The sequence below is a fragment of the Chiloscyllium plagiosum genome, unplaced genomic scaffold (genome assembly GCF_037043375.1).
Source record: "Chiloscyllium plagiosum isolate Xiang-an unplaced genomic scaffold, Cpla_swu_hap1 HiC_scaffold_23, whole genome shotgun sequence".
Taxonomy (NCBI): Eukaryota; Metazoa; Chordata; class Chondrichthyes; order Orectolobiformes; family Hemiscylliidae; genus Chiloscyllium; species Chiloscyllium plagiosum.
The window spans coordinates 21949009-21974383 of NW_028270161.1; the positions used below are offsets into that span (position 1 = coordinate 21949009).

The 25375-nt window shown below is 42.0% G+C and overlaps 1 protein-coding gene across 3 annotated transcripts in view; it reads right to left on the bottom strand.

The window, feature by feature from the left end:
- Window positions 1–25375, bottom strand: part of shank3a (SH3 and multiple ankyrin repeat domains 3a) — a 1012090-nt gene that overhangs the window by 491870 nt on the left and 494845 nt on the right. For all 3 annotated transcript variants that reach the window (XM_087999457.1, XM_043713934.2, XM_087999456.1), the window contains one exon: window positions 22837–22903. In XM_087999457.1, coding sequence (XP_087855583.1) covers window positions 22837–22903 — 67 coding nt within the window. The remainder of the gene's footprint in view (window positions 1–22836; window positions 22904–25375) is intronic.

The window sequence follows — 25375 nt, forward strand, 5'->3', positions numbered from 1 at the left end:
TGCTCATATCCAATAGCCCTGAACAGAATTACAGTAGATTTTTTTTGTTGTTTATGCAATGACAGTGAGTTACAGAGGAAAGGCTGACATTTGCTGTCTATGTGTAATTGTCCATAGAAGGTAATCATGAGCTTTCTAATTGACACATTGAAATCCTTGGGGATCTTGATGCTCCTGAGGTTATGGAGAGACTTTCAGGATATTCACATCTTGATGACAGAATGCAGATATGTGTTCCAATTACTGCCGCGGGGTAGTAATTTGGAGGTAATCCTGTTCCCAAGCTATTGTTACCCTCATCCTATTCTGTAGCAGAAATAAAAAAAAAATTTAAGCCTTGCATTTATATAGCACATTCCTACACCTCCTGACATCTCAAAGTATCTAGGAGAAAGTGTGGACTGCAAATGCTGGAGATCAGAGTCGAGAGTGTGGTGCTGGAAAAGCACAGCAGGTCAGGCAGCATCCAAGAAGTAGGAGAATCGACATTTTGGACATAAGCCCTTCATCAGGAATGCCCGAAACGTCGATTCTCCTGCTCCTTGGATGCTGCCTGACCTGCTGTGCTTTTCCAGCACCACACTCTCAATCTCAAAGTACCTTCAGGCCCATTAATGACTTTTTAAGTGTCGCCACTGCTGTAATTTGGAAACAAAGCATGCAATCTATGCTCAGCAAACTTTACACTGACTGGGCTGTGATAGAAAATCGATACTTTATGTGATTTTGGTTGAGGAAAAGTATTTACTGTGACACAGGGTAACTCCTCTAAACCTCTTTAAAATAGTACAACCAGACAAATAGACAGATGGGATTACAGTTTGATAACTCATCCAAACGACAGCACAATGTCAGAGTAGATTTTTGTGTTCAAGCCCTGAAATGGGTCATGAACCAAAAGCCTTAAGATTTGGAGACAGATGTGCTATCAACTGAGCCAGAGTTGACCTGCTGATGGTCACAAGGAGGGAGCTCATTGTTGAAATAAGGAGTAATTACAGTTAACATCAAATTAGCCAAGATGATGGATGCTGGAATCCCCACGTGTACAGATGGGTCCACTGACGTCAGTGGTTTAGGTTATGTCTGTGTATTATGCTGCTGGCAATACCATACTGCAGGCCCAGATTACTCCATCTTGATTGTGTGACCACCAGACCGTTACACTACTGTAGATTAGATTAGATTAGATTACTTACAGTGTGGAAACAGGCCCTTCGGCCCAACAAGTCCACACCGCCCCGCCGAAGCGCAACCCACCCATACCCCTACGTGTACCCCTTACCTAACACTACGGGCAATTTAGCATAGCCAATTCACCTGACCTGCACATCTTTGCTCTTCATCTCACTTCTCATTCTTGCTGCTTGTGCTGATTCAGACTGGGGCTGGGCAGCACAGTTGATTGCTCTCTCGTGCCATTTATGTCTTTCCCTTTTGTGCTTGCTGCTGTTGATTCAGTCAGTGTTTGGTGATTCACTGACTCAATGGGTATAGATGAGTTGGTGGGGATTGACTGAATTATAGAATCATAAAGTCATGGAGAATGTATAGAACACGTCCATGCCGACCAGATATCCTAAATTAATCTAGTCTCATTTGTCAGCACTTGGCTCATATCCTTCTGAGCCTTTCCTATTCCTATACCCATCCAGATGCCTTTTAAATGTTGTAATTGTACCAGCCTCCACCACTTCCCCTGGCAGCTCATTCCATACACACACCACCCTCTGCATGAAAAGGTTACCCCTCAGGGGCCTTTTATATCTTTCCTCTCTCATCCTAAACCAATGCCCTTTAGTTCTGGGTCCACCAGGGAAAATACCTTGTCTATTTACCCTATCCGTGCCTCTCATGATTTTATAAACCTTGATAAGGTTACCCCTCAGGGCAATGTGCCAATGGTGACCATGTTTTCTCCATAAAAATTTGCTATCTGTCTGAATTTTCTCCCACATTCAAAACATCACACTCTAGTTCTGAAAAAAACTTAGTTTCCTATCCTGCTTCCATCTGATAACAAACTGTTAAGGCCAAGTCTTGATTGCTCTTTTGTAAAGACGTAAACCAAGACCAAATAGTTATTACATTCAGGATCATATACACCTTAATCAGGTCTTCTCCCCACTCTTCTAATCTCCAGTGCAAACATACTCAGACTGTCCAACCTGTCCTCATAAGGCAACCTCTTCATTCCAGTTATCAATCTGCTAAACTTCCTCTAAACTGCTGATAATGTATTTACAGCTGTGTTTAAATAAGGAGACCAAACAGTACACAGTATTTGCGATTTGGTCTCAGCTGAGCCATGTAAAACTAAAGCAGAACATTCTTTGATTTTCAATTCCTCTCGTGACAAATTGCAGCATCCCATCAGCCTTCTTCTTTATGCGCTGAATGTGCATTCTAACTTACAACGGCTCAAGGACCAGATCACCAAAATTCAACTCTTCATCCACAGCTCCCTTAAAAATCCCAATACATGGCTTAGGCATGATTTCCTTTTCAGAAAACTAGCTTTACTCTTTCCACATACCTTGAGTTTTTCTAGATTCGTAGCTACAATCTCTTTAATGATCAATTCTAACACTCCCTCTGAGAAAAAAAACAAGCTAAGCAGTGTATAGTTTCCTATTTTCTGCCTCCCTGCCTTCTTGAATAGGAAGGTTCTTCTTGTTACTTTCCAGTCTGATGGAACCTTTCCTGAATCGGGGGAATTATGGAAAATTAACTCCAAGGCATCTATGATCTCATCAGTCACCTCTGGATGACCTCATCAGCCACCTCTTTTAAGACCTGAGGATGAAGTCCATCTGGACCTAGAGACCTGTCAGTCTGTATCACCAGCGGTTTGCTCAGTAACACTACCCTTGTGATTGTAATTTTGCTTAGATCCACTCCCCCTTCCTCCTCCAGATTTGAAGCAATGACTGAAATGTTTTTGTACTCTCTGTTTTAAAGACAGAAGCAAAATATGCATTATTTTCACCTGTCATTTCTTTAACATCTACTATTAACTCGCCATTCTCTCACTTTGGTGGAACTCTTACTCTACTTTTATGTTCCAAGCTAACTTTCTCTAAGTTTCTAATCTCTTCTCCTCATTAACCTTTCAGTAATTCTTTGCTGTTCTGCTTATTTTGATGGATCATCTGACTTGCCACTCTTACTTGCACAGCTATATGCTTTCACCATATGTTTGATGCTTTGTCTAACTTCTTTAGCTAACCAGGTATGATGGGTCCTCTATAGACCTTTTCCTTTCCAGTGGGAAGATATTGATTCTGAATTTTCTGAATTATCTCCTTAAATATCTGCCTCTGTGCCTCTCTTCATCTGTTCCGTAGTCTAGAATGCAGGTTCAATTCAGCAAACTTAGCTTTTGTGTTCCACATATTTGCCTTTATTTATTTTTAAAATCAGTGTCTAGGTCTCAATCCTTCCCCTTTCTATTTGGATATAAAATTCAATCAGATTGTGGTCACTGCTTCCCAATACAGTGTTTATTCTGAGGTCATTAATTAAACCTGTCACATTACACAACATGAAGTCTGATAGTAACCTGCTCTCTGATCGGTTCCAAACTGTGCTGCTCTAAAGAACTATTTCAAAAGTATTCGATGAACTCCTCATCCAGGCTACCACCACCAATCTACTTCTTCCCATTTAAATGTAAGTAAACATGATTCATGTTTACTGCTGTCCCTTTATCACAAGCAACCAATATTTTATCCTTTATATTTTTGTCCCACATTGTCGTTACTGTTACAAGGTCTGTAGGCCACTTACATAATTGACTTCTTCTTCCTGTTTCCCACCTCAACTCAAACTGATTCCACATCCTAATCTCCTGAAACAAGTTCATCTCTAATTACTACATTTAATACTATCCTTGATTAATGGTGTTACCACTCCACCTTTACTTAGCTTCTTATTTTTCTGGAATACCCCTCAAAACCTGTCTTCCAAAGCCAGGTCTCCATAGTGGCTTTCAAATCACTTTTATTTACTGCAATGTGTGTTATCAATTTATTTTGTAATGAATTCCGTCACATTCAGACACAGAAATGTTGTGTTTTTTTTATTGTTGTAACATCAAGTCTCGTAACATCGAGACGTATTCCTAGTTTTTTGTTTTAGTCCCTTCCTGCCATATTTAGATCCTCATGTTCCATCTTAACGTTCTGCTCTTTTATTTTTTCTCCACTTTTTAATATACTACATCTTTTCCCATTTGTTCCCTTGCTCCTACTAATTAGTTTAAAGCTGTCCCTATTTCCCGACTCACATGGTGTAATCGATACCGATAATACAGTTCTCATTTCCCCTGTATTGTGGCACATGAACTGGAACCCACATCAATCTTTGACCCACGCGTTCATCTCTGTAATTTTATTTACCCAAAGCCAATGTGCTTACACTTCAGGTAATAATCCAGACATTATATCTTTTGAGCCTCTGCATTTCAATTTAGTGTCTAGCTCTTCATTCTCTCTGTGGAACCTCTTTTCTGGTTTCAGCTTTGTCATTGGCACCTACAAAAATTGCACATTGCATCCTCCCCCTCCTGCTGCAACTTCCCACCACAGGTTACATAGTCATCAGGACTTTCCCTCTTTGCAGCAGAAAATCATGTCAATCCCCCTTTCTATCCTATCAGCTATTACTACTACATTCCTCACTCTCCACTTGAATGACCACGGTGCCATGGCCAGATTGTACATCCATGCTGCAGCCTTGACTCTCACCCAAACAGATTGAGAGAACCTCAAACTTATTGGACAAGTATAGAGACTGCCATTCCTGCCCTCTGAGACTCCTAACTTGCCTCATGCACATACTCTGGTCGGAAGGTCCTAGCCTGAGTGCTGCCCCCTGGTATGAAGGATACAGTAAACCTTTCCCTTCCCTGACATGCTGCAGTGTCTGTAGTTCAACATCTAGCTCAAAGACTCTGAGCTAAAGTTACTTGAACTTCAATAAAATATAGCAGACCCAGGCCAATCCCCTGGACACATGGTTCGGGACTCCACCATGACCAGCTTGGCAGCTTCTGAGGAGAGCAACAGCTTTAACATTCCAAGTCAGAACTGAAGAAGCATTTTAACAGATCCAAAATATTAACTCTGTTTCTCACTTCACTAATGCTGCCAGACCTGCTCAAATTCTCCTGCATTTTCTATTTTTAAGTCAAATATAAAAAAGGAAACCTCCTCCTTATTGCTATCTATCCATATACCTTCCTTCCCCCAAAATGTGCACAGTATCCTAGAATTGCCTCGTATAGTTTTAGCAAGACTGCTCTAATTTTATACTCCATTTCCTTTCAAATGAGAACTCTACTCTCTTTGAAATACACAACAGTCAACCTTGCTCACTCAATTTAACTGTTAAACCTCATCTTTTAAATTGTGCTATCAAAGGTCACCCTGCACACACAATGAATTGAAAACTAGGAGGGAACCAAGGATAGGTTGTTATGATCACAGCTGATCGTAATACCATTTAAGACACAGATGAAATGGATTGTCTTCCATCTCAGTGAGCAGCGAAGCTGGGCTGTCGAAGCTGGGTCAGTAAGTATATTGATGACTGTGACAGAATTCCAATAAAGTAAGGGATTCACGTTTGTAGGGAAAAGTGGACTTGAAGAGAAACAGGTCAACCATGATAGCACTGAATTGTGGAACAGACACAACAGACGAATGCCCTACTTTGCTTCTCATTTGTGGTCATATGGTATGGAGAGTGTGGCTGCTTGTATATAAAGTAATTAGCTCAGAATAATCAAGGCTGAGTGGCACTGAGTAGTGTTCAAGCAAAGACTTCACCGAAATACAAAATAAACAATAATTAGTCAACATCTGTTCACAGTTTGGTGGCTGGTGCCAAAGAGAGGATGTTGGGCACTGATACAGGAATCTCAATGAGAATATAACGTGATTTATGACACACTTAGATGCCAAGCAAAATAAACTGCTCTCATATTTCTGAGTTGAGTCATCATCCATTGTGTAAAATCCCAGATTGTGAGACTCATACGTTGTTCAGGAAGATGGAGCCACAGCTAATGCCAATTATCTCTTCTTTCACAAGCAAAGACCAGACTGAGTTACACATCAGCCCGGTTCCTTCAGTCCCATCCTAGAATGAAGGAGGGATAGACCAGTTTCCTGGGCTTAGAAATAATCTGTACTGAGTACTACCACATTGTTATTCTTCAGTATTTTGCTTTTTCTGTCATGCTGCATCACTTAAAACTGCTGTTTCTCTTTATCGCACACAACAGCATCAACTGTCACTCTGTATCAGTCATCCTGAGAGAGACGTCAGGGCCTTGGTTTAACATCTCAACAAAAACTTGGCACCTCTAGTGCTATTGCAGTAGCAGGACTACTCTTGGTAGTGTCAGCCTGGAGAATGCTCTGGAGTTGGATTTAAACAGATACGTATCTGGCACAGAGGAGAGAGGACTACTCACTGAACTATGACAGTCAATGTTAACAGAACACAAAAGGAATTACCTTGGAATAAGTCTCCATGAAGACTATGTAATTTAAAGTGCTTGCGAGTTAAACATTATGGCTGCAAGATCGTTGACTGAAGACAAAGCAACAGAATAATGAACAGTTGATTTGAATGTATGATGACAAAAGAAAACCTCAATTAAAGCCTCGGAAGGTGTTTTGCCACTAAGTAGAGAAATTAAATTTTAATTACAGATAATCTATTATGAACGCAGTCATATGATCAAAGGGAATAATTTAATTGTTTCGGCAGTGAACAGGAGGTTTATGCATTTTAGGAATGAACAAGGTACCAATAGGTTTCAGTTCTGTAAACTGAAGTGAATAACGTGTGAAATTGATCTGTTTGATCAGGGATGGGAGGAGTCTGGAAAAATCAGGAAAGGACACGTGAAGTATTTATTGCCCTGGCTGGATCACTTCTCATTTGTTCAATGGGCATCCCCCGTGCACCAGTTTTCACAGAATCTGCTAATAACAAAACGTTTTTAAGGAGGGTCTCTGCACTCAAAAATAACTCTGATTTCTCTCTAGTGATGCTGTCAGACTGGCTGAGTTTCTCCAGCTATTTCTGTTTGTGCTTACTCCAGCATCTGGAGGTCTTGGCTTTATTTTAACATTTAAACTGAAACTACAAGAACAGAGATGTCCAACTTGGTGATTGTCTCGCGCCACTTAAAGATAGCCTAACCTACATGGGAATACCACCACCTGCAAGCACCTCTCCAAACGACTCACAGTTCTGACTTAGATATATATTGCTGTAGCTACAATGTTGCTGGGTCAAAATTCTGGACCTTCCTTCCTCAATACATTCTGGGTCTACCTACACCAAAAGGACTGTGACAGTTCAAGAAGGCAGCTCACCACCCCCTTTTCAACTAGGACAACTAGGGATGTGCACTAAATGCTGGCCCAGCCAGCAACTTGTATATCACATGAGTGAATAAAAAAAATAGACTTTGGAAGGAATGGCTTTGAGAATCAATGTGATTGACTCCTGACTCTAAGAGGTCCCATGTCAAAGATGGAGAAACAAAACCTCCTGATTATCAACTAACATCCTCCTTCAACAGATTAATCAGTACCCCAGGAAGGTGATCAACTCTTGGAAAAACCACTGATGACCATAAGGGCACAGAATATAGTTGAGGTATGGAATATGACTGCTCATCACCCGAGTGGCTCAGCAGCATTTTGGCCATATCCTAAAGGTTTGTCGAGTAGATTGGGCAAGTGATGAAAGAACCAACAGAAAGGAAAGACTGAACTGACATTCACATTAATCTGGCAGAGCAATAAGCACTGCAGGCTTGTTTATGGGATCACTGACAGTAGTTCTGGTGAAGGGCAGGATATAAATCAGTAAATTAGAAGTGCACATGACCATAATGTATTAATCATGGGGGGCATTCATTATCATATAGATTGGGGAAACCGAATTTGCAGTAATTGTTTGATGGATGAGTTCATGAAGTGCTTACAGTTCCTTGTAAAGACCTTTACAGGACCTGTTTTACAGTTCCTTGTGGAGATAGGAGTCCTATTTTTCACACAGAGGACATATCAACCGTGCATTTTATCAAGCATGCATTTAGCACTCGAAGTAGGATGTATTTAGAACACACTTGGGGGCATGGAATTGGGCCTCTTTGATGTGCTGTGGGTCATTAGCAGCAGCAGAATTGTACCTCATCCCACTGTGCAACCTTGTGGCCCTCCCTATACCATTACCATGAGGCCAGGATGAAGAACGAAGGAAAGAATAAACTTAAAGGCCAAAAGGCAAATGTCCAGACTCTAGAGCATAGTTGTGTTTGGGTAATAACAAACATAATGGGCTACAAAGTGACAGCAAAAGTAACAAAGCAATTACAACAAAGTGGATGAATCAATAGAATCATATGATCCCTTTAAGTGTGGATGCAGGCCATTCAGTCCATTGACTCAGCACTGACCGTCTCTGAGGAGCATCCCACCCACACCATTCCCCCATCCTATTCCTGCAACCATACATTTATCAAGACTAATCCACCTAGCCTGCACATCCCTTGATACTATGGGCAATTTAGCATGGCCAATTCACCTAACCTGCATTTCTCTGGAATGTGGGAGGAAACTAGAGCACCTGGAGGAAATCCACACAGATAAAGGTAGACTGTGCCCGGTGCTAGAAACAAACCCAGGTCCCTGGCGCTGTGAGGCATCAGTGCTAACCACTGAGCCACTGTGCTGCCCATTAGTACAGATAGAAATGAGTAGGTTTAATCCAAAGCCAGTATGGAATTGTACTTGCAAAATGATCAATGTTGGCAAATAATTGGAGGTCTACAACATAGTCCCTTTGACCCATTGAACCTGCATCAGTGAAAAACAGCCAGCTACCTATACAAATCCCATTTTCCAGCTTTCGGCCCACAGTTTTGTATGTATGCCCTGGCTTTGCAAGGGCACATTTAAGTATGTCTCACAAGTTATGAGGGGGTTCTGCTCTACCATATTCATAACTTATAAAAACCAGAGCAGAAGGGTGGATAGCCCAAATAATAAAAAATAGGATGAAAACAGTAGCGAGAAATAATCCTAGTGAAGTTATTTAGCTGAGCAAATCGACAAGTAGATTCTATTTGGATGAAGCTAAGAAACAGCAAAATGCTGAAAGACTAGCTGGATTGTTTATAGGACCAGAAACAGTCATTCTAGTGCAGAACAGAACACCAATCAGTAAATTAGAAATACATATGAGGTGATCATGGTGGCATTAATTTTCATATAGAATGAGGAAACCAACTCTGCAGTAATTGTTTGATGAATGATGTGTTAACAAGGTAGTTTTTTTAGACCAGTGTGTTGAGGATCCAACTCAAGAACAGACTGCCTCAGATCTTGGATTGTACACTGAGAAAAGGTTAACAAACCTTGTCATAAAAAACCCTCTCGGGGAAAATTGACTTTAATATGAGAGAATATTCTACTCAGGTTAAAAGTGATTTCATTAAGTCTGGGAATAGGGTTTAAATGTATACAAAGCAAACAATGTGGGTCTGAGGGGAGAGTCAGTGATTAGGAAAATAACACTAAATGATATGATGGGAGACAAACAATTGGCTAGCATTTAAAGAATTAATGCACTCAATAAATTTATATTCCTTTAGGTCACAACAAACACAGAAAAAATGGTCCAACCATGATTAACAAGACGAGTTAAAGATAGTATCAAATCAAAGGAAGGTGTCTATGACTTTGCCAGGGAGTTGTAAACCTGAGCCAAGAGTGTGTTGCTGGAAAAGCACAGCAGGTCAGGCAGCATCCGAGGAACAGGATAATCGATATTGACGCTTTTGCCTGTAACGTCAATTCTCCTGCTCCTCGGATGCTGCCTGACTAGCACCACACTAATCTCCAGCATCTGCAGTCCCCACTTTGGCCTAGTGGTAAACCTGAGAATGATTGGGAATGATTTCAGAATTCAGCGAATTAGAATCAAGAAATTGAAAGAAAGAGAACATGACAGCAGACTAGTAAGAGGCAGAAAAATTGAGTGTAAGCTTTTCTAAAAGGTACGTAAAAAGGAAGAGATTAACTGAAGTAAATGTGGATCCATTAGAGATAAACACAGGTGGAATTAAGAGAAATATTGGAAATAGTTGAGACATTAAACAAATACTTTATATCAGTAGCAAAATTTAAAAACTCCACAATTAATAGAAAATCCATGAGAATGAGAAACTCAAAGAAATCAGTACAATTCAGTATTAAATCATAGTAGGGTCAAGCAGAATTAACATAATGTTATGTCAGGGAAATTATACTTGAGATATCTAGCAGAGTTTTTTGTAGAAGTAATGAGAAATTTGCATTACGTGAACTAGTGGATGAAGCATATTTGGATTTTCAAAATGCATCTGGTAAGATGTATCTCAAAAAGTGCTTACATAAAATTTGGACTCATGGGATCAGGGGTAATACACAAGCATGGAATAGAGATTGGCTAATGGACAGAAAACAGAAACCTTTGACTTGTCAGGAAGTAAGTGGCAGGGTGATACAGGTTGGTACTTTGGCATGTTAAATCTAGAGCAACGGCTCAGATAAGGTGACAGAGTGTATTGTTTCTGCTGACAACAGAAACTTAACTGGAAAAGTGAATGGTGAGGAAGACACAAAACTGCCACAGAGTAACTTAGGTAGGTTAGGCAAGAACATGGCAAAAGGAACACAATGAGCCAAGGAGAAACAGAAATATAAAATATTGATTAGAAACTGGAAAATTGTTGCACTCTGAGGAACCCAGGTGTTCTTGTCCATGCGTCACAGGAAATGAACATGCAGATCCAGCAAGCAATTGACATCTTGCAGCAGAATCACAAAATCGTTATAGCACAGAAGTTGCCAATTCAGTCTGAGGTATCCTGGCTGGCACACAGTGAGAACAGGTCAGCTGGTCCCAGTTCCTCAATCGCTTTGCAATTCTCCTTTTCTCTTCAGGTTATTATCCAATTCCCTTATAAAAGTCATGAATGAATCTGCCACTAACACACTCAGGCAATGTTTTTCAGATTCAAAGTGATCTTTGAGCGCAAAGTGAGTGCTTGCATATGCTAGCTAAGTAACTGTTAATATCTTCACTTTGTGCAAACCTAATTCAGATTGCAATATGTAGCTTGCTTATAGGGAAAATGGCAGTTTTAAATTTTGTGTTTGCAAGTTTAGAGCAGGCTTATTCTCAAGCGGAACATTGAAAGAGAAGCCTAACTAGGAACTGGCCTGAAACATAATCCTCATTTACTGATCAAGCAAGGCCCTTTGTATTGGAAACAGTTATAAGCAGCCAAACCAATGTGACTGAGCAATTGAGGGTGACTTACAATAGGGTGCAGGAATGACGCTTTGCAAGCAGGTGAGCGGATGAAGGAGAGAGACTTAATTTTTGTCTCAACAAATAGCTCACTGTTAAAGTGGTCTTCAGTTTGTGTTCTGTTCTGCAGTCTATTTTTTCTGTTTCAAAATATCTCACATACAAGATTAATCTTGTGTGTCAAAAGGAAAATAACAAAATAAAGAGCAGGGCAGAGCAAATTGCTGCAGACGCTGGAATCTGTACCAAAAACAAAAAATTCTGGAGATCACAGCAGGTCAGGCAGCATCCATGGAGAGAAAGCTAATGTTTTGAGTCCAGATAACTCTTTATCAGAGCTTAAGTGAAGTCTGGAGGGGACAGCATTTATACTAAATGGAAGGGGTGAGTAACAATTCCTGCGAAATGCAGACAGGGGAGTCAGGGGAAAATGCACATTTGTTTTCAGTTCATAAAGAGCATGGCAATTGGAGTGATTTTCATTAATGACTTTATTAATACAATAGAAATGGCAGGTCAGATGATGTGTTGGATTTCAGCAGTTGGATATTAAGTTAATCCACAGTAAACACATCCAGAGCAATTTTTGTAGCTCAAGCACATTTGGATTTGAGCTTAGGGGATGGAATCTGAGCTGCAGACATTGCATCACATGAAAGAGGGGACAGTTATCTGACTTTTGGCTCCAGGTGTCAGCTACACCCTCCAAATGAGGTTCATTCAAACTTTGTGTTCAAGGGCATAACGGTGTGACTGTAGGTAAGGTAGGGAGGTGGATCCAAGGGACAGCTCTTGAGGAGCTTCAGACCCTGGAATTGCCCAACAGTAACAAGGTCCTGCCAATCTATCTGAAAAGAGTGGGGACTGCAGGGAGGATAAGTGGCCTAACCATAACATTGTGGTACAGGGAGCCATTGGTGTAGGGGCAGGAGATAGGAATGGTAGGGGACAGAATAATTCGGGGGTTAGACACTACTCTCTGCAGCCACTAGTGTGAGTCCTAAAGGCTGGGTTGCCTGGTGCTAGGGGTAAGGGCACCTCCATGGAGCTAAAGAGGAACACAAAATGGGAGGGGAGGAATCGGGAGGGAGTATTGGTACTAATGACATTGATAGAACTAGAAAGAGGCCCTGCTGAAAGATTTTGAAAAGTAAGGAGCTCAACCAAAATGCAGAACCTCCGGTGATAATTTCAAGCATATTCTCTCAGCATCAGGCAAACTGGATTTGAGTAAATGAAGTAAATGGGTTAAACGTAAGGTGTAAAGATTAGGCCAGGAGGAGTGTGCTTCAGTTCATGGGGTCTAACACCAGTACACAGGAGAATCGACGTTTCAGGCATAAGCCCTTCTTCAGGAAGCCCTTCTCATTCCTGAAGAAGGGCTTATGCCCGAAACCTCGATTCTCCTGTTCCCTGGATGCTGCCTGACCTGCTGCGCTTTTCCAGCAACACATTTTCAGCTCTGATCTCCAGCATCTGCAGACCTCACTTTCTCCTCTAACACCAGTACGAAGTTGAAGAGAGCTGTTCTGGTCAGACAGGTTTCACTTGAACCAAGTAAGCATCAGTGTCCTTGCGAATTAAATAACTAGGGTTGTAGAGGGAGCTTCAAACTATTTTGAGGAGGTGGTGGTTCAGGAGGATGGAAACGTAGGCTTGCAAAGCAAAAGGATATGGTGACATTGCAGTGCAACTATTTTGACAATTATATCCAGAATAGGACAGGAAAGGGTCATACAAGCATACAGAAGTAGCAACCCCCAAATAAAGGGGAACCAAAAGAAAAAAAGGCAACATCAATAGCTCATTACTTGAAAGCATGTAGAATTTGGAAAAAAATAAAATGAATTAATGGGCAAATAAGATTAATAGATATAATGTTATAGTCATTATGGAGACATGGTTATAAGGAGATTGAAATAGGAACTAAATATTCAGGGGTAAAGCGCAAACAAGAAGGAAAGGATGGCAGGGTAGTTTTGTTTGTACAATTTGTTAAAATAAGTTTGATAACAAGAATTATTTTGAATTAGATGATGGAAAATTAATATGAATGGAGGTAAGAATTAACATGCAGAGGAAGACGCTTGTGGAACTTGCTCTAAGGTCTTCTATCAGTAGTTATGCTGTAGGACAGGAACAATAAAGGCATGGGAAAAAAGGCAGTATGTTAATTATGCATGACATTAATCTTCTTGTAATTGGAAAACTCAAATTAACAGAAGTAACCACAAGGAAGAATTCATACAGAATATTCAGTACAGTCTATGACAACACCATGTTGGATTTAATTAGGGATTAGGGTATCTCGGATCTGGTAATGTGTAATGAAGCAGTTTAATGAAAAATCTCAGAATAAAAGAGCACCAAGGAAACAGTGACTCAAAATGGTATATGTCAGTTTCAGAGTGAGAAATGTGGGTCAGAAATAACCGTGCAAAACTTAAATCAGGGCAAATACATGTGAATAAGGACAGAGTTGGCTGGAGTGGACTACGAAAGGAGATTGGAAGAAGACAGCTAATAACCAATGGCAGACATTGAAAAGAAAGATCACAACACACAACTAAATATATATCCCAGTGAGGAAGAATGGTAAAGGAGGGACTAAACTGACCATGATTAACCAGGGAAGTTAAAGACAGTATCAAAGTTAAACATAAAACATGTGGCAAACATGAGTGGCAAATCAGAGGATTGGAAAACCTTCAAAAGCCAATAAAAGATGACCAAGAATTAATAAAGATGGAGAAAATAAACTATGAGCAAAAACTAGCTAGTAACATTAAAGCAAATCGTAAGAGATGATTTAAATATATAAAAAGTAAGAACGAGAAACAGTGAACGCAAGTACTTGGGGAACACAGTTGAGGAAATAATAATAGGGCATCAGGAAATGACAGAAGAGTTGAACAAATGCTTTGCATCAGATTGCATGGGAGAGTACATGATCAGCATTTGAAAATTCTAAACCAGCAAGGGGCCAAAAGGTGGGGGCTAGGACGTAAATACAACCTTTGCCAGAGCAAATATACAAGGGAACCTAATGGGCAAAAGGCCGATACAGCCCATCTTAGGACTGTAAATAAAGTAGCTGCAGAGTCATTGGTAGTGGTAAACTTGAGAGAATTCTTAGATTCTGGAAAAATTCCAGAGGTTTGGAAAACTGTCATGTAACACCCTTTTTCAAAGAGAGAGGGAGACAAAAAAATACAAGTAACTATATACCAGTTAGCTTTACATCTAAAAATATCAGTCTGTTATAAAGGGTGTACTAGGAGAGCATTTAGAAACACATCAAAATAATTAAAGATGTCAACATGGATTCATGAAGGAGAATTCATGCATGTGAAATTTATTACAGTTCTTTCAGGAAGGAAGAAACAGGGTAGATAAAGAGGGACCAACAGATGTAATATTTGAGGTACTAAATATAAGGCTACTTCAAACAATAAGAGATCATGGTTTTGAGGTCAGTATAGTGTGATGGTGTATATTTCAGAACTTTAAGAAATGTTCATTGATTGAAAGAAGCTGCAAAAAATCTGTCTGGAATAAAACTATGAATGGACAAAATCGAAATTAAACAGGAATTGAAAACAATTAGCTATGCTGGATAAGGGGTGGCACAGTGGCTCAGTGGTTAGCACTGCTGCCTCACAGCACAAGGGACCTGGGTTCAATTCCATTCTCAGGTGACTGTCTGTGTGGATTACTCCCACAATCCAAAGTTGTGCAGGTTAGGTGGATGGGCCATGCTAAATTGTCCAAAGGGTCCAGGGATATGCAGGTTGGGTGGATTTCCCATGGGAAATGCAGGGTTACAGGGATAGGGTTGGGGCATGGGTGTGATGGTCTTTGGAGGGTCGGTGTGGACTCGATGTGCTGAAGGGCCTGTTCCTGCACTGTAGGGATTCTATACCCAGGAAAAGAAGGAGTTGAAGCTACATAAACAAAACTGTTGTAACACCTGTTTAATAACTGGCTGCCTGATGCCACAAGGACAAATGATTGCAATGGAGTTATTAACATTGTGGATGAAAGAATCTAAAATATCAACAATAATGTCAAAAATCACAAGATCTGTGCATGTGAGTTTGTGTGTGCGTGTCTGGGTTAGAGGGTTGTGAGTGTGAGAGAGAGTGTATATGTGTGGGTTTAAAGTCTAAGTCTGTGAAAGGATGCATGTATGAGTGTGGGAGTGTGTGTGTCTGTAGGAGTGTGTGTGTCTGTAGGAGTGTGTGTGTCTGGGGTGGGAGGTTGTGGAGTGTCTGTGAGAGAACGTGTATATGTGTGTGTGAGTGTACAGTGTCTAAGTCTGTGAGAGGATGCATGTGTGAATGTGTGAGTGTCTGTGTGTGTGTGTGTGTGTTTAGTGCAATGGTGGTCACCTGTAATGTGACATGAACCCAAGATCCTGGTTGAGGCCCTCCCTATGGGTACCGAACTTAGCTATCAGCCTCTGCTCGGCCACTTTTCTCTGCTGTCTGTCCCGAAGTCCGTCTTGGAGGATGGTCACCCGAAGGTCTGAGGTTGAATGTCCTGGACCACTGAAGTGTTCCCCAACTGGGAGGGAACCCTCCTGTCTGTTGATCGTTGTGCGGTGCCCATTCATCCGTTGTTGTAGCCTTTGCTCGGTTTCACCAATGTACTATGCCTCTGGGCATCCTTGCCTGCAGCGTATGAGACAGACAACATTGGCTGAGTCACATGAGTACCTGCCACGTACATGGTGGGAGGTGTCCCCACATGTAATGATGGTATCCATGTTCACACTCTGACACGTCTTGTAGCTCCTACCGTGACAGGGTTGTATGGAGTTGTCCTGAGAGCCGGGCAGCTTGCTATGAACAATGATCTGTTTGAGGTTTGGCAGTTGTTTAAAGGCGAGCAGTGGAGATGTGGGGAAGGTCTTGGCGACGTCATTGATAACGTGTTGCAGATCATGAAGAACATGGCGTAGTTTTTTGGCTTCTGGGAAATACTGAACAACGAAGGGTATCCTGTCGGTTGCAGCATGCGTCTGTCTCCTGAGGAGGTCATTACAGTTCCTTGCTGTGGCACGTCGGAACTGGTGGTCGTTGAGTTGAGTATCATACCCCATTCTTATGAGGGCATCCCCGTACAGATCCGGTGTACCCACAGAAACCCACAGACCACCTCACAATGCTACACTTTTCCAGCTTCCACCCAAAACATTAGAACAGCCATCCCCTAAGGACAAGCCCTATGCGTACACTCTACACACACACAAACACTCCTACACATACACACACACACACGTGCACACACACACTCCTCTGCACGCAGCCACACATATATGCAGACACACACACACACACCCACCCACACTCATCCTTGCATCCTCTCGCAGACTTAGACCACTTTACACTTACACACACTCACACATGCATCCTCTCGCAGACTTAGACAATTTACACTCACACACACATATACACTCTCTCTCACACTCACAATCCTCCAACTCAGACAGACAGACAGACAGACACACACACTCACATACACACATACACATATACGTTTGTGGGTGAATTTGTACTTGCAGAGTTACATTGTACTTTGCTCAAAAACTGCATGAATCTATGTAAGACTCTGTTAACTCACTTTTTAGATTAGAATCAGTCTAAACATTATGGCACAGACACGGAATACAGGGGCTAACACCTTCAACATCTCAATATCTTATCTGCACTGACACCAATTGTTACAGTTAACTTGAGAATGTAACTTGTAAAAAAAGTTTTGTGATTTACATATGAAAGAAGTGAAACTATCATGGTCATTCTAACAGATGAGAGACTCAACAAACAATCAAGGTATTTTTCAATGTATAATTTCAGTTACATCATACTGTAAATTTTTGCTATAAATTCTGTGTCTTACGATTGTGTCCTCCACAACCACTTGATGAATGAGCGGCGCTCCAAAAGCTAGTGTTTCCAATTAAACCTGTTGGACTATAACCTGGTGTTTTGTGATTTTTAACTTTGTCCACCCCAGTCCAACACCGGCATCTCCACATCATGAACATCATAAACTTGAAGGTCAGAATATTTTATAAGAATTCAACTCCAGGATTCTTCACTTTGAAGAACAACACTGCACAAGGGTGGAATCCTGAACACCCAGAGACAGACACTATTAGATTAGATTACTTACAGTGTGGAAACAGGCCCTTCAGCCCAACAAGTTTACACCGACCTACCGAAGCGCAACCTACCCAGACCCATTCCCCTACATTTACCCCTTTACCTAACACGACAGACAATTTAGCATGGCCAATTCACCTGACCTGCACATTTTTGGACTGTGGAAGGAAACCAGAGCACCCGGAGGAAATCCACGGAGACACGGGGAGAATGTGCAAACTCCACCCAGTCAGTCGCCTGAGGCGGGAATTGAATCCGGGTCTCTGGCGCAGTGAGGCAGGAGTGCTAACCACTGTGCCACCATGCCGCCCACTATTGATTGGAATTGTAGCTAAATTCCACCATTAGTCAGGTATTAGCCGAGGTGGATTGTGAAGCTGAATCTGCTTACATGAGGGATTTTATTTTGTTTGCAACATGCAATAAAGTTTAATAATTATTTCAGTATTTGTGAGATTTCTTAAGAAGTAGGTGAATTAAAGGTAGTTTGTGGTAATTTACACATAATACTAACATGTCTAAAGGATTGGCTAACTAACAGAAGACAAGAGAATTGGGATATCGTGCCATTTTCGGGATGGCAACCTGTAATCAGTGGAGTGCCTCAGGGATGAGTGCTGGGGCCACAGTTATTTACATTATAGATTACTGACTTGGACGATGAAGCTGAATGTACTATCACCAAATTTGTGGACGACATAAAACTATATGAGAAGGCTAGTAGTGAGGATGACAGGAGATATCTACAGAGGGACACTGACAGGTTAAGCAAGTGGGCAAAAAATTTAGCAGATGGAATATAATGTGTAAAAATGTGAAGTTATGCTATTTGGCAGGAAGAAAGGAGAGCTGAATATTGTATTCATGGGAAAAGACTGCAAAAAGCTGCAGCACAGGGTGATTTGGGAATTCTTGTGCGTTATTTCAAAGGGAATGAAACATAAAAATAGGAAAGTCTTATTAAATTGACATAAGGCACGAGTCAACCCACAGCTGGAACACAGTGTACAGTTTGGGCGCTGTTATTTATGGAAATAGTGGTATCAGAGACATCCAGATATCCTACATTAATATAGTCCCATTTGCCAAAGTTTGGCTCATATCTCTCTAAACCCTTCCTATTCATGTACCCATCCAGATGCCATTATAGTTGTACCAGCCTTTACCACTTCCTCTGGCAACTTATTCCATACAAGCACCACCCTCTGAATTGAATTTAAATTCCACTCTCCCCTGACCCCCACCCCCCAATTCCCCCATCCACTCCATGGTGAGATATGAATCTGTGACAAGAGGGCATTTCTTTGGGCGTCTGGGTTAACAGTCCAGTAACATTACCAATTTGCCACAATCTCTCCTTAAATTGAACTGAATTCAATGGCGGGAACTTGACTCTACATCAAAGTCACAGTGTACCCAGTCTGGGAGGGTCGAGTTGTACAACATAGAGGGGGATTTACTGCATACTTAACATTTGGAATAATTTTAAGCCAGAAACGCCAAAGTGGACAGTCTCTCTGGGGGTGTCCTTCAGAGGTCTCCTGCATTATACATGCCAGCTTTCAGCGAACTTGAATCACCCCACATGATATCAAGGAATAGTTGGAGGTACCGGATACTATGAGCCTTGACAATATTCAGGCAATAGTACTAACCTGTTTCACTACAGCTCCAGACTGGCATCTACCCAACAAAGGAAACTTTCCCAATATACAACGTCCTGGACACAAAAACTCAGCCAGTTACCAAATAGCCAATCAGTCTAATTTTGATGATCAGTAAATTGATAAGACGTGTCATCAATGTTACCAAGCAGCACTTGTTTAGCAGTAACCTGCTCACTGATGCTCAGTTGGGGTTCTGCCAGGACCACTCAGATACTCATTATGGACTTAGTTCAAACATGGACAAAAGAACTAAATTCCAGCAATGAGATTAGAGCGACTGCACTTGACAATAAGGCTTCATTTCACTGACTTAGGTATCAAGGAACACAAGCTAAACTGGAGTCAATAGGAATCAGTGAAATTTCATCTGTAGCTGGAGTCATACCTGACCCAAAGGAAACCGGTTGTGGCTGTTGAAGATCAGGCAAATCAGCTCAGGGTGTCTCTGCAGGTAGGCTGTCTCTTCCTCAGGATAGTGTCCTAGCCCTGACCACCTTTAGCTCCTTTAGCATCATAAGGGCGGAAGTGAGGATATTCACAAATGATTCTGCAATGCTCACCACCGTTTGCAATTCTCCAGATATTGAAGCAAGACATATTAAGTAATGGGCAAAATTCAGGCTTGGGCTGGCAAGTGGCAAGTAATGTCAGCGCCACAAAAATGCCAGGTAATACCTATCTCCAACAAGAGAGAATCTATCCATTGCTCCATGACATTCAATGTCATTAACATCACTGAATCCTTCAATATCAACATCATGGAGTTACCATGAACTACCAACTAAACTGGACTAACTATATAATTACAACAAGGGCAAGGCATTCTTTGGACAATAGCTCACCTCCTGACTCTTCAAAGCCTGTCCACCATCTGCAAGGCACAAGTCAGCAGTGTGATTGAATACTCCTCACTTGGCTAAATGTGTGCAGCTCCAACTGCACTCAAAAAGCTTTGATACCATCCAGGACAAAGCTGCCCTCTTAACTGGGATCACATCTCCAAGCAGTCATTCCTTCCACCAGTGATACTCAGTAGCAGCAATATGCAGCATCTACAAGATGCACTGTAGAAATTCACCAAGGCTCCTTTGACCTCACCTTCTAAACCCATGATCTCTGCCACCCAGAGGGACAAAGGCAGCCGATCGACCGTGTGTTCCCCTCTAAGCCTCTCATAACCAAGACATGGAAATACATTGCCGTTCTTTCAGTGTTACTGGATCAAAACTCTTGCACTCTCTTCTTAATAGTAGTGTGGGTCTGCCTAAAGCACACGGACTGCAGCAATCAAGAAAGCAGCTCACCACCAATTTCACTAGGCAAATAGGGCCAATAAAATGCTGGCCCTGCCAACAATGCTCACATCCCACAAACAAAATATAAAAAACTTGCTGTATCTATTTGATGCTGTCATTGGGTGCAAATTAGGCAAGCTGTAACGACAAAACAGGGAAACTAAAAAGGAACCTCGTTACTAAGTTGCTTGAATTGCCAATACAAGTCTTACTTTGAAGATCACAATCATTGACAAATTTTACAAGTCTCCTTACCCCATCACCATGTAATTAATGACAAGTGAAAGGTCCTGTCATTTTGTTGAGCAGTAAAATGCAGTTCATTGCTTCAAGGGACTCTAACTGAATCAACTCACTCATTAATCCAATCTGTTGATTTTATTAACAAAAGCAAGAATACCAAATGTTAAACAGTCAACATTGTGACAACTCTGTGTTTGAATGTACTGCTAGAGTGACATCGGGACATGGCGGTTCTTATGATCTGTGCCGACAGTCCCTTCTGGCTATGAGTATTCACGTGGGTCCCAACTGTGCCTGTTACTTTGTGGAAAATGTGGAACATTCCTTGCTCCCGTCCGACTCAAAGCCCCCACCCACAAATCTTTTTCCAATACATTGATGATGTCATTGGTCCTGCATCTGGATCTCATTCAGAATTGGAAATGTTCATCAATTTTGTTTCCAATTTCCATCTTTTTCTCACCCTCACCTGGTCCATGTTTGAGTCTTCTCTTCCCTTCCAGTACAAATGCACTGACTCCCACAGTTACCTCAACTACACCTCCTCAAGAATTTCATTCCACTCTGCTGGTTTCTCCATTTCTGTTGCATCTATTCAATTGATGCCACCTTCCACCGTAGTATCTCCGACCTGTCCTCTTTTTCGCTCAACTAAGGACTCTGTACACCACAAGGTTGACAGGGCCCTCAACTAAATCTGGCCTATCTCCTGCCCTCACCCCTTGTCCTCCCTCCATAAAATTAGTCTTCACTTTCTACCTGACCAGCCTCTGTTTTCAAAGAATCAGCCCCCGCCATTTCCGCCAGCTCCAGCTGGAATCCAGGATACCATCACCAAACACATCTTTCCCTCCCCTCCACTCAGGGACTGTTCCTCCATTACACTGTGGTCCACTCCTCCACCACTCCCAATAGTTCCTAAGCCCATTCTCCATGTCATCTTCCTCAGTAATCACAGGTTGTAATCCTTGTCCATTCACTTTCTCTCTTTTCACTGTTCAAGACCCCAAATACATGTTCCACGTGAAGCACCATATTACTTGTACTTCTTTCAATGTGGACTAATGCAATCATGAAGGGTTCCTTTATATGACAGTAGGTGAATGGTTTGCAGAACATCTCCATTCTGTCTGTATTAATGAACCCGACCTTCCAGTTGCTTGCCATTTCATTAAACCACATTGGTCTCATCCTCACATTTCATCCTGGGCCTGCTAATCGTTTTCCAATGAAGCCAGATGGAGGAAGAACACCTCATTTCTGCTTAGGAACTTTACAGACTCAATATTATGTTCCATGAGTTCAGAACATGACCTGTGTCTGTCCTCCTTTTTACCTTCCCCCACCCTCCCCTGGCCATGTCTTGAGTGTATCTTATTGACTTTGCTTTCAGCAGAGCAGAAACATTTTATCCATTTCATATCTTTATTTATATCTATTTGGCACCTTTATCCTCCCCTTTACTACCATTAATGCCCCTTTGTCTTTGTCCTGGGTATCCTCACAATCTGTTCCAATCACTCACTTTCTCTTATATCAACAGCATAAAAATCATTATTTGTCATCTTCTTTCACTCTAATGAGTTACATCCTACTCAAAACACTAACTCTGCATCCACAGGGACTCCTAAATTTCTCCAGTACCTTCTAGTTTCATTATTAGGCGCTGTGTAACTCCCCATCTTGATTCCTTCCATAGTGCAACCTTGTCATTTAGTAAATAAAAGACCCCTTAATGCTGCAGCCTTGTTGTTCAATAACTGACTCATCAATGCAACACTGCCACTGTCTGACAGATTGACCCATCAGTAGCAGTCACTAGGTGACTGACTTCTCAACAGTTGAGCCCATCAGTCTATGACTACTCCCTTGACAGTGCAACCCTCTCACTGTTTAACTAAACCCTCCACTGTGTACCCCTCTCACTTTGTGGTTGACTGCTTTCTCACAAGGTAAGGTCTTGATACTGTGTGTCTGACCAGCTCTGAATGATGTAGATGGTTCTCTCACGTCTCTCTAAAATGGGCTCCAAGGTAAACTCCTCCCCCTGTACATAGAATTAAGATTCAAACTCACCAACATCGGCTTCCTTGTGATTCTTGATGATTTCGGCCAGTTCAAAGTTCCCAGCTATAATGGCAACCTGAAGCAAAGAGAGGACACTGCAGTCGTTATTCAATGACCCCTCATTCCATTTGACAAAAACAATTCTTGTTTCTTGGCAACTCAGAACCAGTTTACTTCTTTGAGTTGGCAATCCATCGTTTTTCCTTTGAACCTTCAAAGATGGTTTTAATCTTACGGTGAGGGCAAATTATATGTTTTTTTTAAAGTCTTTCATAAGATATGAGTGTCACTCTCAAGGCCAGTATTAATTGTCCATGCATAACTGCCCTTGAAAAGTGTGCCCTGCTCGGTCATTTCAGACAGCAATTCAGCATCAACCACATAGTCTGAAGTCAAATGTGGACAAGGTTCGAGGTGCCCACCTTATGGCCCACAGGCCACATACAGCCTGCCAGAACACTTAAGAGGGTCCAATATGGAGTGAAATGGCAGCTCAGGGGATAGCGCTACTGCCTCACAGCGCCAGGGACCCAGGTTTGATTCCAGCCTTGGGGGATTGACTTTGTGGAGTTTGCACATTCTCCCTGCCTCTGAGTTTCCACTGGATGCTCTAGTTTCCCCCCACAGCGTCGAGAGTGTGGCACTGGAAAAACACAGCAGGTCAGGCAGCATCCGAGGAGCAGGAGAATCGACCTTTTGGGGACAGGCCCTTCATCATGAATGATCAGAGAAATCATTCCTGATGAAGGGCTTATGCCTGAAACGTCGACTCTTCTGCTCCTCAGAAGCTGCCTGACCTGCTGTGTTTTTCCAGTGCCACATTCTTGACTGATCTCCAGCATCTGCAGTCCTCACTTTCTCCTCATTGATTTTAACCCTACTACAAAGTCATTCCTGATGAAGGGCTTATGCCTGAAACGTCGATTCTCCTGCTCCTCGGATGCTGCCTGACCTGCTGTGCTTTTCTAGCACCACACTCTTCAACTCTGGTCTCCAGCATCCACAGTCCTCACTTTTTCCTTTCCTCCCACAGTCCAAAGGTGTGCAGGTTGGGCGGATTGCATGGTAACTGTGGGAATTTGGGTCAGGGTGGGGTGATGGGTAGATGCTCTTCAGAAGGTCAATGGGCTGAATGACCTCTTTCCATACTGTAGGGATTCTCTGATTCTAATACTTGCTTTACTGGCAAACAAAATTACAGCTCATTCATAGGGTTCCTGCAATTAATATTTAAAGAACCTGTCATGAGAAGTATTATAGAACAGAAGATCTGTGATGTTTTTGAATTTTTTGGTTTTAGCTGGAATTTCAAATTCAGTCAGGACAAGTGGAAGATTTGCAAGGGGTTGCTCCTCCAATCAAGAGGACTGTTCTTTGGCATGTCTGTTGCTCCAAGTTTAGTGTTGAGCCTATCAGCAGCAGATGAGGGTGAGAGGATTTTCGAGTTGGTGGACGCTGGAACAGTGAGGCTTGGAGCCAAGGAGTTGAGTTTGTGGACGGGACTGGGAATAGGAGGCTTTCAGGGTGACTCTGGCTTGAGGAGGTGGTAAAGGAGGTGAGAGTCACACCACAGGGAGAAGACGATGTGAGTCAGATCGCAAAAGGGTAACCACAACGACGGGGAAAGATGGTCAGGTTGCTCCTGACAATTTTTATCATTTTCTTTTTAAAAATCAAATAGCCTTTTCCCAAATCACATTTAAGTCTCTCCAGCAAAGAAATCTTAGCCAGTTTTGTTTCAATGTATAATGCATGTGGGTGAGGTCGAAGTGCTGATGTGGATTATTCTCCTGCAGTAAAAGGGGGCAGAGAAAGACAGAGTGAGAGAGAGGTAAGAGAGGGGGGCAGGGGTGCAGAGAAGCAGAAGGGGTGAGAAGGAGGGACGAAGAGGTGAGAGAGCAAGAATGAAAGGGTTAACAGTGTGGGACAGGTAAAGGGGACGGGGGGGGGGGGGGGGGCGGGGGGAGAGAGAGAGAGAGAGAGAGAGAAAAAGAGAGAGAGAGGAAAAAAAGAAAGAGAAAGAGAGGCCTCCCACTTTCATGAGAATTCTGCTGAGGCCAGCCTGGACAGGGCTTCACCAGAGGTAACCCAAGGTTAGTGATAGTTAAACCGAAATCCATAGATCACCCCAGTCACCACCCCATCCCATGGTGGTCATGTAATAGCTTGGGTTGATTTCCTCTCTCTAGCTCTGCTTCTGAACCAAAATGGCAAAAATTGGCTTCGTTATTAAGTCTTGCTGCTTGGCACTTTTCAATGGTCATTTCTTTTAATTCCTCATTTTAATGATCAATTCATTGTTTTTGATTTTTTTTTATGAAGTTCAAACTTGTTCCTGTGGCAGCATTTATCACTCTGAGATTTGCTCGCTGGTCCCCTGACAAAGAGAAAATTGAAATGTGGCTCTGCCCTCACCCCCATGCCAAAAGGTTGAGCACCTCTGGATTTATGCCACTCACTGATAATTATTGTGGTGGAGATAAGATTTAAATTTCAGGTTTAATAATTTAAGTTCCACCAGCTGCTTTGGGAGTATCTGAAACCATGT